This window comes from Lonchura striata, chromosome 3, assembly GCF_046129695.1.
Source record: "Lonchura striata isolate bLonStr1 chromosome 3, bLonStr1.mat, whole genome shotgun sequence".
In the NCBI taxonomy this organism is placed as follows: Eukaryota; Metazoa; Chordata; class Aves; order Passeriformes; family Estrildidae; genus Lonchura; species Lonchura striata.
Window position 1 is genome coordinate 68,081,174 of NC_134605.1, and position 16,583 is coordinate 68,097,756.

The following is a 16,583-nucleotide window of genomic DNA, read 5'->3' on the forward strand; positions in this document are numbered from 1 at the left end:
GTCACAGCCAGGCTGTCTCCCTCCTCCTCTTCCTCCTCCTCCTCCCGCCCACAGCCTCCCCTCCCCCAAGACATAAGGAATGGCTAGTCTAGCGGGTTTCTATTTAATAAATTTGGCACATTTCTGCCTTCTGCTGAATAAACTGGAGAATGTTAAAAAATAAACAGTCAGGAGAGTCAATGATTTGTTTGGAGCAGTCGTATGGAGTTGTGGGGGGTTGGCATGGAAAGGGAGGAAAGGGTGACCTCACTTTCTGAACAGTAAAGTTTGAGTGGGAGGGTCTCCACACGAAAGGTAAAAGAAGGAATGATGTGAACATGTGAAGGAAGCCAGAGCACTGAACGGAGTGTCAGTCTGTATCCTGACAGGGGGAGATAAGGTGGTTGGAGAGTTAGCGGTGCTTTCCTGGAATACAATCTCTGTTTGACACTCTCTGCTTAAGCACTGCCCATCTGTATGTTATTGTGCTCGAGCCTCTGGGGAAAAAGAGGAGCCACAGGCACGGAGAGAGAACGAGGGAGGCAGCAAAAGCATTTTCTCCCCTTCTTTTCATTTTTTTTTCTTGTTTTTTCCTCTTTTTTTCTTTTTTCTTTTTTTTCCCTCTTTTAAATCAGGATCCGGTTAGACTGCCTTGAAGTGCCACATCTGGAAACTGAATGCTGAAAGAAAGTTAAAATAACTGAGGCACCACTAAACCAAGGGGGGCTGATTGCAGAAGAGGGTAAACAATTACTGAGACGCTAGAAGACCACTGTTGGATGTAAGGGGAGGAAATGGCTTTGATCTCCGCCTGGCCCCTCGTTTCTCCTGTATTTTTCTTTTTGAGATGCTTCTCCTCCAGCACAGCCTCCAGTGAGGGAAGCGTTTTTCAGTTTGACATTGAAGGTAGCTCAGCGGTCAGCACGCAAGAAGCCACTGTTATCAGAGGGCAGCAGCAGGCAGTAGCTACTGGAAGTTGGGTGCCTTTTGCTGAGGTACAGTAATTCCCTTCTCTCTCTCTAGTGTTTGCAATTTTCTGTTTTCACCTGTCTGTGTCAAAGATCCCATATGGTAAATGTTAGCTTAATCATTTGAGCCTTAAAGCAATATAGGAGGATTTGGGGGTGAGGGGGGAGGTGGTCTGAGACATTGCATTTCGGGACTGGAAAGATACAGTTCAGACTTCAAAATGTACACATGTCCTGCCTGCTGTGAGCAGACAGCTGCTGTACTTTGCAGTGAAGCTGGCTTAGCGTGTCTCTGCCTTTCCTGCCAACATAGCTAAACAGGCCTGTCTAAACAGAGCTATTTTACAAGAGTTAATTGTCACAACACTTTTCTGCTTGCTTTGTAATTCCTGCAATTGTAATTCACTGAAATTTCCCGAACAAGTCTATTTTTTGATGGCAAACTCTGTCCTGTAAAAGTTTGTGCTTTTGCTTCTAAATGCCATCCACCTCCAAAATCTGAAGTTTGTTTTCACAGTGAAAGCAGGGGATGATAAATCAAATGCATCTAGGAAACTGCCTGCAGAGAACACACCTACAGAGATTTCAAGTTCCAAAAATTATGTGGTTGAGATTATTGAGAGATCTGAGAAGCAATTTGACAATGGAAAAATTTCCCCTGTTATTTTGGGGTTGATTTATACTCTTTATTTTAGCAACACTGCATCAGGAATGGGCTACTCAAAAATATGTCTTGAGGAAATAATAAATTACTCCAGCATACACGGGGGGTGGGGTAAGTTTGGAAGTGGAACGGTGGACACAGCACAGTAATATCTCATGCATGGTAGATACAAAGTAGAAGGGTAATTGAGTTCCATAAGGTCATGGGAAGGAAAAGAGTAGTTCTTCTAGCATAACATCCAAAAATGAGGTGAGATTAGCACAGCTGTGTCACTGTGACAATATCAAGATCGAAATTTCCAATATCACATGGCTGATTTTCCAACTATCCTCCACTTGCCAGAATTAACAGCCATAGAAATAAATGCATAAAGCCTTCAGATATCCAGGGCTACTGCTGCAGGGCAGGACAGAGCTCATTCCCCTGCTCCAAGCAGCTGGACAGCCTCAGGAAACGCCTCCCACCCTGCCAGAGAGTTCGCCTGAAACATGACCTGTGTGAGAAAACTGAAGGTTGAACTCCGCATTGCTCAGCATAAGGACTCTCAGGAGCCATCCAAGTTTTTGGACAGGCTTCATGGTGTAGGATGTACAGATTTTCTTCTCTGGCCTCGGATCAGCCCCAAGAAGCTGCATTGCCACCTGTTGCTTACAACATGGAAAGTCCCTCAATTAAATGCCTGACTTAAGAGCTGGATGGGTTTTGTAGCTGCTTTTCATGGGATAATGAGCATAAGTGATTTTTAGTCTTTCTTGTTATGATAGTATAGTATGGTTTTCCCAAAGACACAGTTCACATTTCTTCATGCAAATATATTAGATTTTACCTTGGGAAAGCACTGTGGGATATATTGGACACTGCAGGGGAATGACACTTTAATTTCCTTCAACTATTTCAATCCTTTCTAAATTTTTGCTCAGGCCAACATAATAGATGTTATATAATAACTGATGTTGCCTCTGGTAGTTTACTTAAACCTATGCAATGGCAGCACTGAGACTCTGAATCCCGTATTCCAACTGGATGACTGTGCTTGGTATCATCAGCCAAGGCCCTTGGCTGCAGAATGCTATGGTTTCATGAGGAAGAAGCAGGGACTTTGGGACCCCTTGCTAGCTGCATATTTCAGCACCTGAAAATTGCCACCTCCGTGGCAATTTCCAAGGAGGCCCAGTAGGATGTTTTTTTGGGGATAGGACAAATGGCTCTGTAAGAGTGAGAACCTGCTCATTGATCCATGTGTGTGGTTGGTAACAGGATTTGAGGAACAGGCTTTAAGCCTGGAGGTTTATGTAGGGGACGGAGAGTGACACTTTGGTAGTCTCTCATCTGAGGAAGGAATGTTACTTTTGGTCCTTAAAGAGCTTCTTCCTCCCACAGCTCACCTCCCCTTCCTCAGCCTCAGGAACAGGGTTATCCCAGTAGGTTTGAATTAGCCTCTTTAGAAACACAAGTGCTTAACCCACAGCTCACAGCGAACCGCAGAGTAAACTCCCTTACACAGCGCGGTTTGATTCAGCTCCTTCGTCTAAATATTGACTCAGGCCTACAGCTCCCCGGAGCAGACAGAGGCTGTTAGTCATGTCAAATAGTGCCAAATTATACAAAGGGGGCAGTTTCTTATGGCAGAGTTACAAAGCCACAGATGGGGCTTCATTGTGGTCTGTGGTGACAGTCAGCTGCAACGTGGAACACGCCAGTGGGTGTTTCCAGGATGTAAATGGTGGGATGATCTTAAATCCTGGTAAGAGTTTGATATTATGAACCTATAGAAAAACAGGAGATTTCAGTTAATGTAAATATGTATCAGTGAATGTTTCTCAGCTTTCCAATCCTCTTCCTTTACCATGTGTGGCAACCCTAAGCTAAGAGAAACTGGGAGAAGGGGTTTAAAAAAACAGAATTAAAGTTAATGAGGAGCTTTGCCTTTTTTTTTCCCCAAAATTAGGATGAAAACCTTTCAAGAGAAGAGAAGTAACTACATTCTTAATGCGATGCTGATATGCTGTGTCCATGCACAAGAGAGTACCATGGGTCTGAGTTGGACTTCAGGCAATGTCAGCTACCTTGGTGCCCTCATTCTTAGTCATTCTGTAATCTAGACCACCTAAATTAGGCATATAAATTGTTCCTAGATGTTTCAATCAGAATCATGGGCTGTCTTCATGTACAAATCCAAATTCCCCATACAGTAGTGCAGACAGCAGATTTTTTTAAACCTCTAATTCCTAGAGGTGTTCCCTGGAAAGAATCAAAGAAGTCTCTTCCTCTTGAAAGACTTTGTTGGATGCTTGCTTCAGGACAGCTTTATGAATCAGCTAAAGTAGATGTTTAACTGGACTAGATTCCACACCATGAAATGTTGTGTTCCCTACATAAGGAGCATTATCAGTGATCACCATGGAATAAGTTATCTGCCTCTTGTTTAAAAAAAAAAAATTGTTTATAAATTGATTAAAATTATTCAGAAAGGTATATTGAGAAGGATTACAGTATTAGGAAATTGAAGATAGCTGAGAGAGTATGCAATCCAATTTGCCAACTCAGAGAGAGGTTAAGAAAAAAATTCGAATTTACTGTGTAATTACACACAGAAGAAAAAAAATAGGCTTATTAGTCTAATAAATTAAGGTATTGGTATATGGAACAATTGGAAACTGAATATGACTATGTTGAAACTAAGTTAGTTAAAAATTTTATTTTCATAAGTGATTAAGCACTGGAGATTTTATTCAGCTGTGTTGGTTTGTCCATGAAGAGGCAGATGAATATGAAAAGCACTCTTAAGTACTCAGAGTACTTTTGTGCTATTTAGGAAAATTAAGTTCCTTGGCTCATGAAGATAATAAGGGGAGGTGGGGAGATGTTACAGTCCTGAATCTTGATGTCTATGGGGAGACAGAGAGAAAAAGAGTGAATGCAGAGCACTGGATCCAGCTTATCAGTGCAACCCAACAGCAGTTTGGAGATTATGAGACTGTTTTTTCCAAACAAGGATAGATTAAAATATTTTGTAAGGAAAATTTGTGAGAAATGGAAGTAAATACTTAAAAGAGGCAGATAGCAAATGAAAACAGATAAGGAAGTGGCTAACATCAGAGATGGTTATTTTATATTCCACTCACTAGCTTGGACATAGCAGAAGGAAAGGGAATGGTGGGACACTTCCAGGTTTGGTGAGGCACAACGGTAAAACTGAAAACCAGAAGTTCTGAGAACAGTTATGGCCCACTGTCAAACACATGCCTCTAAACGGAGAGGCAGGTCATACATTACCATTTGAGTCTGAAGCCTGCCACTGTCAACATTTATGTCTGTAAATTTCTCTGATATAATGGTTTTAATTATATAGGTGTAGATTTTGTTCCCCATTAGGAAGAAAGTTCCTCAAAGAGCCTAAAGTGAGAGTAAAACATGGTACAAGACTTCGAATACTAGAGTATCACAAATGATTCTCTGTGACACTTAGTTGTCACTCTTCTTAATATAAAATGAATGTAAGGTGACATCCAGTAAAATATTAATTTCATTCTGATGTAAAGGACTTACAAGAGGCCAGAGACCAGAATAGGAGATGAGTGTGGGAAGGATTAGGAGAAGAAACAGAAGACAGACATTCTGTGGAGACATCTGCCAAGCCAAAAAAAGATAATCTCAAATGTCCTCCATGGAAAGAAGAAGTGAAGTAAATAGTGGGAAAGGAAGTAAACTAAAGCAGCAAGACAAAGGAGAGGAAAAAATTAGAGCAAGAATGAGATAATCAAGAGTCTTAAGAGTAAAGAAAAAAAAAAGAAGTTGGGACAGGGCAGGAATCCAATTCCCAGACTGAAGGAAGGTATGATATTGTTGGATAGATAGAAGAGGAAAACTCTTTTCAGCATCAGTGTTTTTGGCTCAGGGGAAAGGCAGAGAGGCAAAAGTCCTTTAAAGGAAACAATTATCACAGTCAATTCAAAATTAGTCATTTACTGTAAGAGAAAGTAAGAGGCAGAAATCATCTGATGGAACTTGTGTGTTAAAATGACATGTTTGACAATCATTTTTTCCCACCTAACTTTTATCAGCAGCTTGCCTATCTCTAAAGTGATAAGCAATTATTAGCATGGGACTTGTGACAAACTTACCTCTCTAAAATGGCTCACATTAAATATATAAACTGACAGCAACCATAAGTCCCAGCCACTTGTTAACAAAGACTCAAAATATCACCAAATTGTCTTCACTCCTTTCCCCCTAAATGGTTGGAACAGAAAATCTTGCAAACTGTTGAACGAAACCACAATTTGATCCCTGCTTGTAGAATCAATCTGTTCAAAACAAGCTAGTACTACAAGAAGCCGCAGAAGACCTAATCCTGAGGTGTGAGCCAAAAAGCATTTTAGCTTGACAGGAACCTTTATATTCTTTAAAGCTAATGTGAACTGCATACACTTTTAAAAAGCAGATCTTTAAATCAATTCACTTCAGACCCTTGAGGTTATGTTAGGTTAACTCCTATAATGGGAAATTTGAATTTCTAACTGCTGTTTTTTTCTGATACCAAGTTATGTTCTGAGAAACATCTATTAGTGGGGAGGAAGTTTTACTGCAGATGTTTGTGATTCCAACTTAAGTTTCTCATCAAAACTTTAATGAAAATCAGCTGCTTGGAGTAGTGCCACCAGTCTCCAAACCTTTTGAATCATAGGAAGCTAAAGCAAATGGAAGCACAAGACAGAGCAGATGCATAGTTGGAAGTTTTCTCCGTTTCAAGAAGATGTATAAAATAATCACCAGAAAACAAAATTTAAACTCCACTGAGTGTATTCCCACAAAGTTTTGGGCAAGTACTAGCAAAGTGACCTAAAGCTCACTCTGGGCTGTGAAAACCAATAAAAAGCCTTTTATGCCCACTCTTATTCACAACATGGGAAGAAAGGAAGGAATTAAAAGTCCAGTTTTTCCAGGGGGCATGAGAAGCAATGAAAGAATTGCTTTCTGAAGGAAAATTTGGCCTGATTTATACTGATAACAATTAAAGCTTCTAGTGTTCCAGAGCTGTGTAAAAGAGGTCTAGTTTCTGAGTAACATATAAGCTTTCCGAGTAACATATAAGCAGCCACTGATAATTTACAATTTGCTCCTGGACTTAGATTTCAAACACCAAAATATAGACTCTTTGTGTTTTATATTTTAATTGGTCCTCTTGAATGTTTGGATCTGATCCCAATCCATTTTCACACACCACCATGAGGAGGGGATGTTTGGGTTATGCATCCTAATGCAAGATTCAACAATTGCTGAATAGCATTGTACACAAAGCTGTTAGAGCTCCAAAGTTTCTGAAATTTAATTCTTTGCCATTAAAATCTCAAAGATATTTTCCTATCACTCAGAATACATAAAGTGTGTATTTGACAATGAAAACAGATTGACTAAAATACAGTAAATATGATCTGGCTTTGTCATTCCTGTTTAGCTGTATTTTGCAATTCTTTATATACTTATTTCCTTGCAATAAATACTTTATGAATACTAGAACTCCTTTTTCTTTTCTTGTGACAAGCCAGCAAGAAACAGAGAAAAACCCACAGCATTCAAGAGTCAAAGAATTAAAGAGGACTGTTAAAAATATTTTAGAAATTACTATTCCAACTTTACAAGACTGTAAGAACAACTATGATGTGTTCAGTCATGACATATGGAAGCCAGGGAGTATGAGAGGAACTGGCACACCTCAATTAATTTGAAACATAATTTAATAATTACAAAAAAAAAAAAATACTCCATCTGGAAGAACAACTTTCAATATGTTCTGTAAAAACAGACTTTTTAACTAAAACTGTAATACTCAGAACCACTGTTTGACTCTGCCTACCCAACAAAATGGATTCAAATTAGCTCATTCAATCTTTGACCTTTGCTGCCAGTGTAGCTACAGGAAAAGTAGCTACATAGAACCAGCCCGTAAACCAGATACTTTCTGAGCTGTGTTACCGCCCAGTTACCACCCTACAATGCATTTTTTACTCTTTTATGAAAGACCTTCCAAGTGGAGAGAGATTAGCAGATTTTCTGCCGAGGCTAATGCAATGTCAGTATGTCCTAGGGTTTCCTACTGTGGTTTTCCACCTTTGAGCCTAGATGGTAGCCCATGGAGAGCCACAGAGAGCCTGCCAGTCGTGACTCCCTTATGCTATGCTCCCCACTCCAAGCTCCAGGGACCCTTCCTCAAAAGCACTTTGTGGAAGGAAGCATTTGTCCAGATCCAGCATCCAAAAAAAAGAAAATAATAAAAAAAAAAAATCTGGCAGGACAAAATATAACATAACCCTCCCTACCCTGGCTATTAGAATCCTTCATGCCTCAGAAAGGCTAACATAGTCTGGCCCATTGAGGGTTGGCAAGGTTTGCCACTACCTGGCACATATCCATTCATTCAGAGGGATGTGGGCAGGTATTGGAAGTCTAGACATGGTATAAAGTTGGGGAATTTGCATACCCTGCTCAGTCTTTGCAAGTTTGTGGTTTTCTGTGGCTCTCTACTTCCAGTCAATGACAAGATAGTCTGCAGAGGCTATCCTTGGTCAGCAATAGCCATATCACTGCTCTTCTCTGCTGCGATTCCAACATTTCAAAGAGATGCAAAATCAAGCCAGGAAATACTAGAAATCTGGGAAGAGGGAAACTGAAGCTTGAGGTTTACCATCTCAGTATTAATAGGGTCCCACAAGCATATTAGTACTTGCTTTAATGCCCACTTTTTCATCCCTTGAAAATTTTTGTCTCTATCTGTAAATCTCTCAGGGAGTACTGTAGTTTGTCAACTGATTATGTCTCACTTATCTGAGAGACTCAATGACTCAGAATGTACATTTCATGGAAGTGGGGACTGGGTGGATGGTAGTTAATGAGGAAACAACATAGGTTTATCCCTTTTCCTGTAAATTCAATAAACTTGGCATTTTTTGAAAGAGGAAAATCAACCAGCTACCCTTTCAAGTGCAGATTTTCTATTTCTAACAGCAAGCATCTGTAAAAGTAAGTTTTTCACTCCGTGGCAGTACTAATAAGTAAATTAGAGACTGGTATTAATATCTGATTCTTAGCTAGCTTCCAGACAGCTAAAACACTTTAGCCCTCCCCCTTTTTAGAGAATGCCTTTTAAGCAGAGGCTTTGTCTTTCCCACTGTATATGGAAAAAATTACTGTGCAGTTCTATGGAGAATGCCTAGCTGAGATATGTTTATGTTGGATCCAACCCCATCTCTGTTGCTGAATGGCAGTTTGTTTTCCACTTGAACTGGGAAGGGGATAACAGTCTGGAAACTTTTTCAACACAGGAAATTTTAAAAAAATATAATACAATTACTTAGTCAAGGTAATATATAATGTTGTTGTTCTGCATAAAGCCATCTGGCTTTCAGCTATTTCTTCTTTTCGGGAGTCCCCATCAGTCTGTCACTGCTGCAGTGGAGGCATGCTTAAGCCCACCCAAGGAATCAGAATACACAGTGACAGTGGGAAAGGGTTCCTTATCATTTTTTTCCTGCATGCCATTCTCTGCTTTGCTCACTGGTTTGGAGGTTTCCCCTCGTGCAATTAGCCATATTCACTGTCTCTCTGACTGCTAGCTCTACCATGCATAGGGAGAAATAAAGGTAATATTTTTTCTCTGTCTTCCTACTAGCCAGATTTTATCAAGAATTGTAGTAACTATTTTCAGCCCTGCTAGTTTTAGTGATCTCTGATCTTTGCACCTAAAACTTTGAGAACAAAGTTTCCACCAGCTTCATAACCTGTCCTTTATTATCATACAAAATAAACTTCTCTTTTGGAGGCTGATGAGTTGATAACTCATCAGGTAATATATAAATAATCCAAATTGTCATGGATATGTCAGCAAGTGGAGTTTTCAAGTTTAAAACTTATGAAGTTAGTGTCTTGTCCTGTGTCCTTTAAGGCAACCACTTTTCCAGTAAATTCTGAGGAGGGCTCAACCCCTCTGTATATATAAACGATGGAGAACTTCTAGTGTTTAGTTGCTGCTTAAGACAGCAACAGTTGGAAAACCAGACTAAATTCAATCATCAGCACTCTTTAGCAGCTGCAGACTGGCCAGACACGGTGTGCCTGGCTCCAGACCAGCCCTGTGCTCCCAGGTGGGAGCATCACTGCGAATGCAGGCAAAAAGGAACAATATTGATATCCGTGCACAGGGAATGACAGAAAAGACACTAATAACAGAAAATTATGCTTCATTTGTTTCACCACTTATTAAGCAGTTCATTTACTGAAAAAGATTGTATGTTCACAACCGGTGTCACTGCTTTATTTATTGTTGTTTTGGTGTCTGAAGATTCAAATTACTCAGATTCACAAAAATATACTGCTGCAGATTTAATGAGCATTTCATATCACTTTTCCAGAATACTCCATTAATTTGCCCAAATCTATGGCAAACACACTCTTTGAGGTTTTTTATCAAACCTATCTCATGAGAATTTCATTAAAAAATAACAATATGCAAAAATATTACAGGGCTCTACTGAATGACAATTGAAGCAGGAAAGAATTTGCTTTTATATTTGTAATTTAAATAACAAAAGAGAAATTTTGTGTAATAATTACTTTAGTTCTAATAATTACGTTAGTTTGCAGTCTCATTAAATGCAATTAGAACTGAGATACCTGTCAAGATAAATGGATAAAAAAAGATTAACAGCATTGTGCCCAAATCTCTTCACCAACTTCAGGTTAATTTCTAATTTACAACATCAGTGGAACACTGGAAATAATAAATATTTCACAGTTAACAATGTCAGAAATTTAAAAGAACAATATGGGGATTTAATGGACTACACTAGGGTGCTTATTATAAAACTATCATAAACATTGAATTGGAGACTAAGCTAAAAAATATGCTCCTCTCAGGAATGTTTACAGTTTTAAAAATAAAATTGAAATTGCAAATGACTAATTTGCATGAAGCTTCTGCCTTTGAAATGGTAAATACTATTGAGTGGCTTTTTGCATGCAGACAGTTCCCTAACAGCTGTAGTGTCCTACTAAATGGAGTAATTAACTGTCTAGCTGTGATGTCACACATTGAATTCATTTCTTCAGTAATAATAGTTAGAATGTGACCTTTCTTGTTCAGAAGAATTTGATACTGTAGACCAGAGGTAATGAAGGCTTATAGAAATTATAAATAGAGCTTGGAGGCCTAGGGGAAGCTACTGAACAAGCGTGTTTGTTTTTAATTCTCTAGTTTGCAAGGCTTCAAAGCTCAGATAAATTTAGCAAAAAATCAACAGATAATAAATAAAATTGTAGAGCAGATGTTCACTTTTGCCTGCACGTTTTGGGGTATCTCATGGTGGAGAGCAGAACTTCTGTCTATCTCTCTCTCTGATTACTTTGATGGTAGAACTTGCTGGCCAACAGGTCAGTTTTTAACTTCTGAGGGCTTCATTCTCCAGAGGAAGACAAAGATCCTTCTGAAATGTCACTCCATAGAGATTTATATGTTCAAGTACAAAGGCAATCTTGAATTTATTACTCATGGTCTGGGAATTTAAAGTCCATTTATTTCTTCAAATGATAACTTAGAGTGAAGCATGACAGCTCTGTGAAATGGCACTATCAGGCCATTTTATTTTTAAAATTAGTTAAAGCTTACCTCAGTGGCTGGGAAAACTACATAGCAAAGATCTGGTCTAGGAAGATGCATGGAATAAATTAAGAGAAAATAATAGGACAGATAAAGGGGAAGTTACCAGCAGAATTAATGTTCTTTGTACCTCGAATAATAGCTCCTGCTCTTAATTTGTTTTTTTGACAAGAGAAAAATGCTTTAATCATTGATTTAACAGAAACTAATGCCAACGATATTTTAAAAAAACAACTATATCAAATAGATTTTTCCATATTCATGTTTCCTTCCTTGTATGAAAAAAAACCCCAGATTTTCCTTAAATAGCTGAAAAGCTCACTTACAAAGTTAGTTTGAATCTTTCATGGGAAATTTTATCACTGAACTGTAGTTTTTTCTTTCTATACTCTTTGACAAATCCCTTTCATATATCTGGTAAGCTCTGGCAGTAAATTATTGCAGGTCACTCATAAAAGTCATCCTCAAATACAAGAGTGAGGTCTAACCCTAAGAAAGCATGGTGGGGAAAAATGGGGAAGGCAACACAATGCCAAGCAATGGTGTTTACATATCAAAATGTTTTCAAACTATGGCCATTTAACTGAAGGTGAAAAACATTCTTTCAGCACTGCATTAAGAAAAGTCTTGGGTCCAGAAACAGCTTTACATTCTCTGCAGACATCTGGAACAAGCAAAACACAACTACCAAAAATGTCTGGTCACATAGGGATGTTCAGTATTCCTGGTGCTTCAGAGCAGTTCTCTTAAAAGACATGAAGTTGCTGAGGAGTGTCACTGCTGGGTACACTGGGTGCATCTGGGACACTGGGATTATGCTGTGTGCTCTGCCACGGGTTACACTGGGTACCTCTGGATACAGTCCCAGATAATCAGCTCTAGGCAGCCCTGCTTGGACCAGTCGACTTCCAGAGGTCCCTTCCAGCCTCAGCTATTCTGTGATTCTGCATGGCTGTGGTCATTATTCCATTTTACTGATCAAGAAACTGAATTAAAGACCAATGTTCATTGTCACACAAGACATAAGCAGAAGAATGTATTTTCTTGAATCCCAGTATTCTTATGAACTTAATTAGAGAGAGCAGCTCGTGCATAGAAAAAAGGCATTGAGTTTCTTTGATGTTCAGTGAGAGGGAATATTTTTGTTATGTTAATTTCAAACAGTATAATGAAACTATTGCTGTGGAGGTGTTCATAGATTAGAGGTGAAGCATATGTAATAAAGTGGATAAGTGGCTGAGACCAGGTACGGGGATAGGCAAGGATAGCAAAGGTAGGAGAAGAGGAGTAGGAGGACAAGTGGAAAGCAGAACAGGGAGGACACAAGCATGAATAGTGGACAAGGCAACAACAGAATGGCTGTAGGAGCCAATGGAGGCAGGTGGAGATCCAAACCCTTCAGTGTAATGTTCAGTTGCTCCATTAATAGATATAGCCCAGGAGAAGCACCGAGGCCTCCCCCAAGAAGGGCCAATGAACAATCATCTCATCTGGTTGGCATGTACTGTAAGATTGTTTAAACGATATTCAAGCCTCGTTGCCAACAAGAGAGACATATAATATAGACAAGACTAAAAGGTAACTATAAATAAAAGCTAGGGTGAGCTATAAATACAAACAGAGAAGCCATGTGTTTAATCAATGCCTCACAACATAAAAACAGACTTATTGGTACATGCTCTCTGCATCAAACCCCTCACTGCTACAAGTACTCACTGTGCTTCTGAGGAAATTGTTAACTGCACGAATATCTGTCCATAGAAGTATTCTTTCTCCTTTGGCAAATTCAAAACAAGGTCTATAGAAAATTAATAAACAGATGATTGGCAACTACATAGTTACTATTGTAAAAATGTGGCAGCAGTATGAATGACAGAACAATATCAGAGCTGTCATCAAGTACTTGTATATAAAGAGGCCAAGGACACCTTCTAGAAATACTTTCTCCCTTGTGTCTCAAAAAACAAGAACACAATAAAGCAGAGAAAATTTAATTAGACAAATTCTACCCCGAGTTATACACTTCAGGATTCCTCAGATCATAGAGTCATGGAATGTTAAGAGTTTGAAGGAACCTTAAAGATCATATAATACCAATCCCCTGCCATAGCTGGCATTGTTGAAGAAGCAATAAAAAATCAGTGTTTCAATACAGCCATCTATTATGTCAACCATTTCAGCTGTTGAGAGGAAAAAGACCACAACCTCAAGCTTCTTTCTTACCAGGTATTATGTGAAAAAATGCAGAGCTTTGATTTGCATTTTTTAATTTCACTTTACTGATGATCTTGTGAACAGTCTGGTGTTCACGTGTCAAACAGATGAGAACAAAAACTGTGAAGAAGAGGAGCAATGCCAAATAACATTCAAAACAGAAAATAATATTACGACCACTATTTCATGCAGTTATCTCTGGCAATCCTGCTCTTTTGGAAAACAGGAATCAGGAACCATGCAGAGGCATCTGGAAGCATCTCATGGTGGGTTCAGTGATTTGTTATCTCCTAGTTAAGAAAAGTGGTGAGCCAGCCTTTCATGGTTAGCTAGGTCAAATTAGAAAGATGGAATACCTGCTGATGCACACTGCTCAGATATTGTACATGTACTTGTAAAATACGTACTGTATCCTGGGCACATAAAAACAGCATAGTTCTAACTTTAAATGCATCCCAAAATGTTCTTAGCAGTGTTTCTCAGCTGTAGTCAATATTTTGTCCCAAAGCATTTCAGCAAGAACCGGTGAGCTGGCACCACTGAGATCCTCATCCAAAATCATGGAAAAGTCTAGGTGTGAAGAGCACCAACGCACACTAATTAATACACACCTTATCAGTCTGATAAACTCAATCCCTGATGAACTCAGAGGAGCTGCCTACACTTTCAGAAATGGGAGAAATGAGAGCAGGTTTTCCTGTCTGCTGACCCTATGCAGTAAATGAAGTTCATGTTTTCTAGTGAACATGCAAGTCCATCCAGTCCTCTGGGACCAAGGCCAAAACCAGCACATCTCAGCCAGCAGCAGGGCCCTGCAGAGCAAATATAGGTATATATCCTTTGCCCCCACTTAACCCTTGTCCATCCCCTTGTACCCACACACTTCTGAAACCCCATGTAATGAAAAGATACTCCTAAAAACTACACATGCTGAATTCTCAACCTGAAATTTAACCTCCAGCAGTTAAGCACCTTTTCTGTGATCAATAAAGTGCATGTTTGCTGTGTAAGATGGCCCAGGGCTCCTGAGTGTGCTTCACACCAGAACAGGGGCAGACACTGCCTGGAGCTGGAGTTACACACAGTGTTTTCTGTTCATCTGATGGGTTTTATATTTTCGCAGCAAATGGAGAGAGGTTTCTTCTGCAGGTCACCAATGGCAGGAGGGTCAGGAGAGTGGGATGCAGTATTATCCAGCTCTTTTTGTTCGCATAAAGTTTCTCAGCAGGCTGAAGAAGAACTAAATCTTTGTGCCTATGATTATGAATAACACATCTTTGACCTGAGGAATTTGAGATGTCTATTAGTTTACTCCCAGGGAGCAAGAAGTGGTCAAATGACCATCAGTCTACAACTGGAAGACTGGATTTTTAAAATCTATGTTTAAATGCACTGAAAGTCAATTATGCCCCAAGCTGAAAAGCAGATGTGAAAGTCACATTGCTGTCCTCAGTATCTTTTGGCGAATGAAATACCAGAAGTATATTTGTGTATTTGTCCAAGGTAAAGAAGACAGTTTTGTAGTGAATGATTTCCAAGCAGGATAAGCCATAGATTTTGTGCCTGCCCAGAGTGGTTTTAAGACAGGATGTACATGGATTCAAACACTTTAGTTTATTTACATCCCAATTTGGCAAGGCAGAATTTTTAGTCTGCCTTTTGGAAGGACCCAGAAAATGTCCTTAGAATAGGGTCATTGTTTCTAGTCTAGATCTTCCCTGTACATACGTAGATAATTGGTTGGGTCTGTCAGACATCAAGTGCTGCCGTGCCACCTGAGCCCCCTGGCTTCACCTGCCCAACAGAGGCACGGTCAGCTGCGGGGGACACTCCCCTGGATCTCGAGGAGAGCTGGTGAGCAGCTAAGGCAGAAAGTCACACTGTCTGCCTTGTTTGGAGGAGAGGCGATGTCCAAGGAGGCAATAAAGGAGCCGACTCAGGGATGGGGAAACAGTCTCAGGTTTAATCCAGGCTCCGAGGATCTCCGAACTCCAGAGGATCCAAGAGAGCGCTCCTGAGACTCTCACAGCATTTTAAATACCAAGGCGGTAACAAGGAGAAGGGGGATTTGGGGAGTGGAAGGTGAAAGGACAGACAGATACAAAAACCAATGGGGGAAGTTTAAGGGAGGGACCCCGGAACCTCATCCAATCACTCGACACCCAGGGTAGAAGAGTCTGGAAGAATGGGATGGGGAGCCAAGTGATGGGCAAGGTGCCAGGGAGGGGACAGGGGAATGACTAAGCATTTTCCAGGAGATTGACATTGAGGGAACGGCTGGAAAACTCAGGGTGGAACCATTGGGAGAAAAACGAGGTGTGGAGGGGCAAACCATTACAGAATGTTTATAGAAATATAAAAACACAATACAACAATCAAGATTTCTTTTATATCCATACACTTTCTCTACCTGAACATACTTACTTGTGGAACAGATTCTAAGGAGACTTTGCACTTCTCCAAGGATACAGGGCCCAGCAGTTTGGCCAGATCTGTGCCATAGCTGTTGCAGCCTGGACACTGCTACAAGACATAGCACATCTGACCTGTGCAACAGGCTTCATCTCACAGACTTCGTATACAGAGCTGGCAGCTACACACAAACTGCCCTCCATGTCCCTCTGTGCTGTTGGGAGAGAGCAGCAGGCACAGCTGACTAAATTTAGGTGTGTTTCCGTATACAAGAAATCAAACCATACCATCCCGTGGAAAGTGTCCATGTGGATGGCTCCCAGCTTGCTGTGGTTTAGTCTTCCTGCACGGGCACGCAGTGCCAAGGCCAGCTTGCCCTCAGAGCATCATGGCCACAGCTGCTAGCTCAGCACTGCACCAGGGGCACAGAGCTCCTCGGGGCTTCAGGGCTCACATAGACATGCTGGGTGAGACACGCCGAGTGCTGAATGTTTGGCAAGATTTCTGTGAACTCTTGGCTGGGGATTGAAAGAGCAGTCCCTATTACAGGTGATGAAAACCAGAAATCTCTTTGGAAAAGAGTCCTGCCTGTTCTGAGGAAGCCAGAGGAACTGAAATAACATCAAATGTATAGTAGAGGACTGCTTTCTCAGGCTTTTTTCTCTAATGTTCTTATTTCTAATAAATAATTACA

At 40.2% G+C, this 16,583-nt stretch overlaps 1 protein-coding gene across 1 annotated transcript in view; it reads left to right on the forward strand.

Moving 5' to 3' along the window:
- The first annotated feature begins 320 nt into the window (after positions 1–320).
- LAMA4 (laminin subunit alpha 4) overlaps positions 321–16,583 on the forward strand; it is a 105,516-nt gene continuing 89,253 nt past the window's right edge. Inside the window, exon 1 of the mRNA XM_021555532.3 lies at positions 321–974. Coding sequence (XP_021411207.2) covers positions 774–974 — 201 coding nt within the window. The 5' untranslated portion in view covers positions 321–773. The remainder of the gene's footprint in view (positions 975–16,583) is intronic.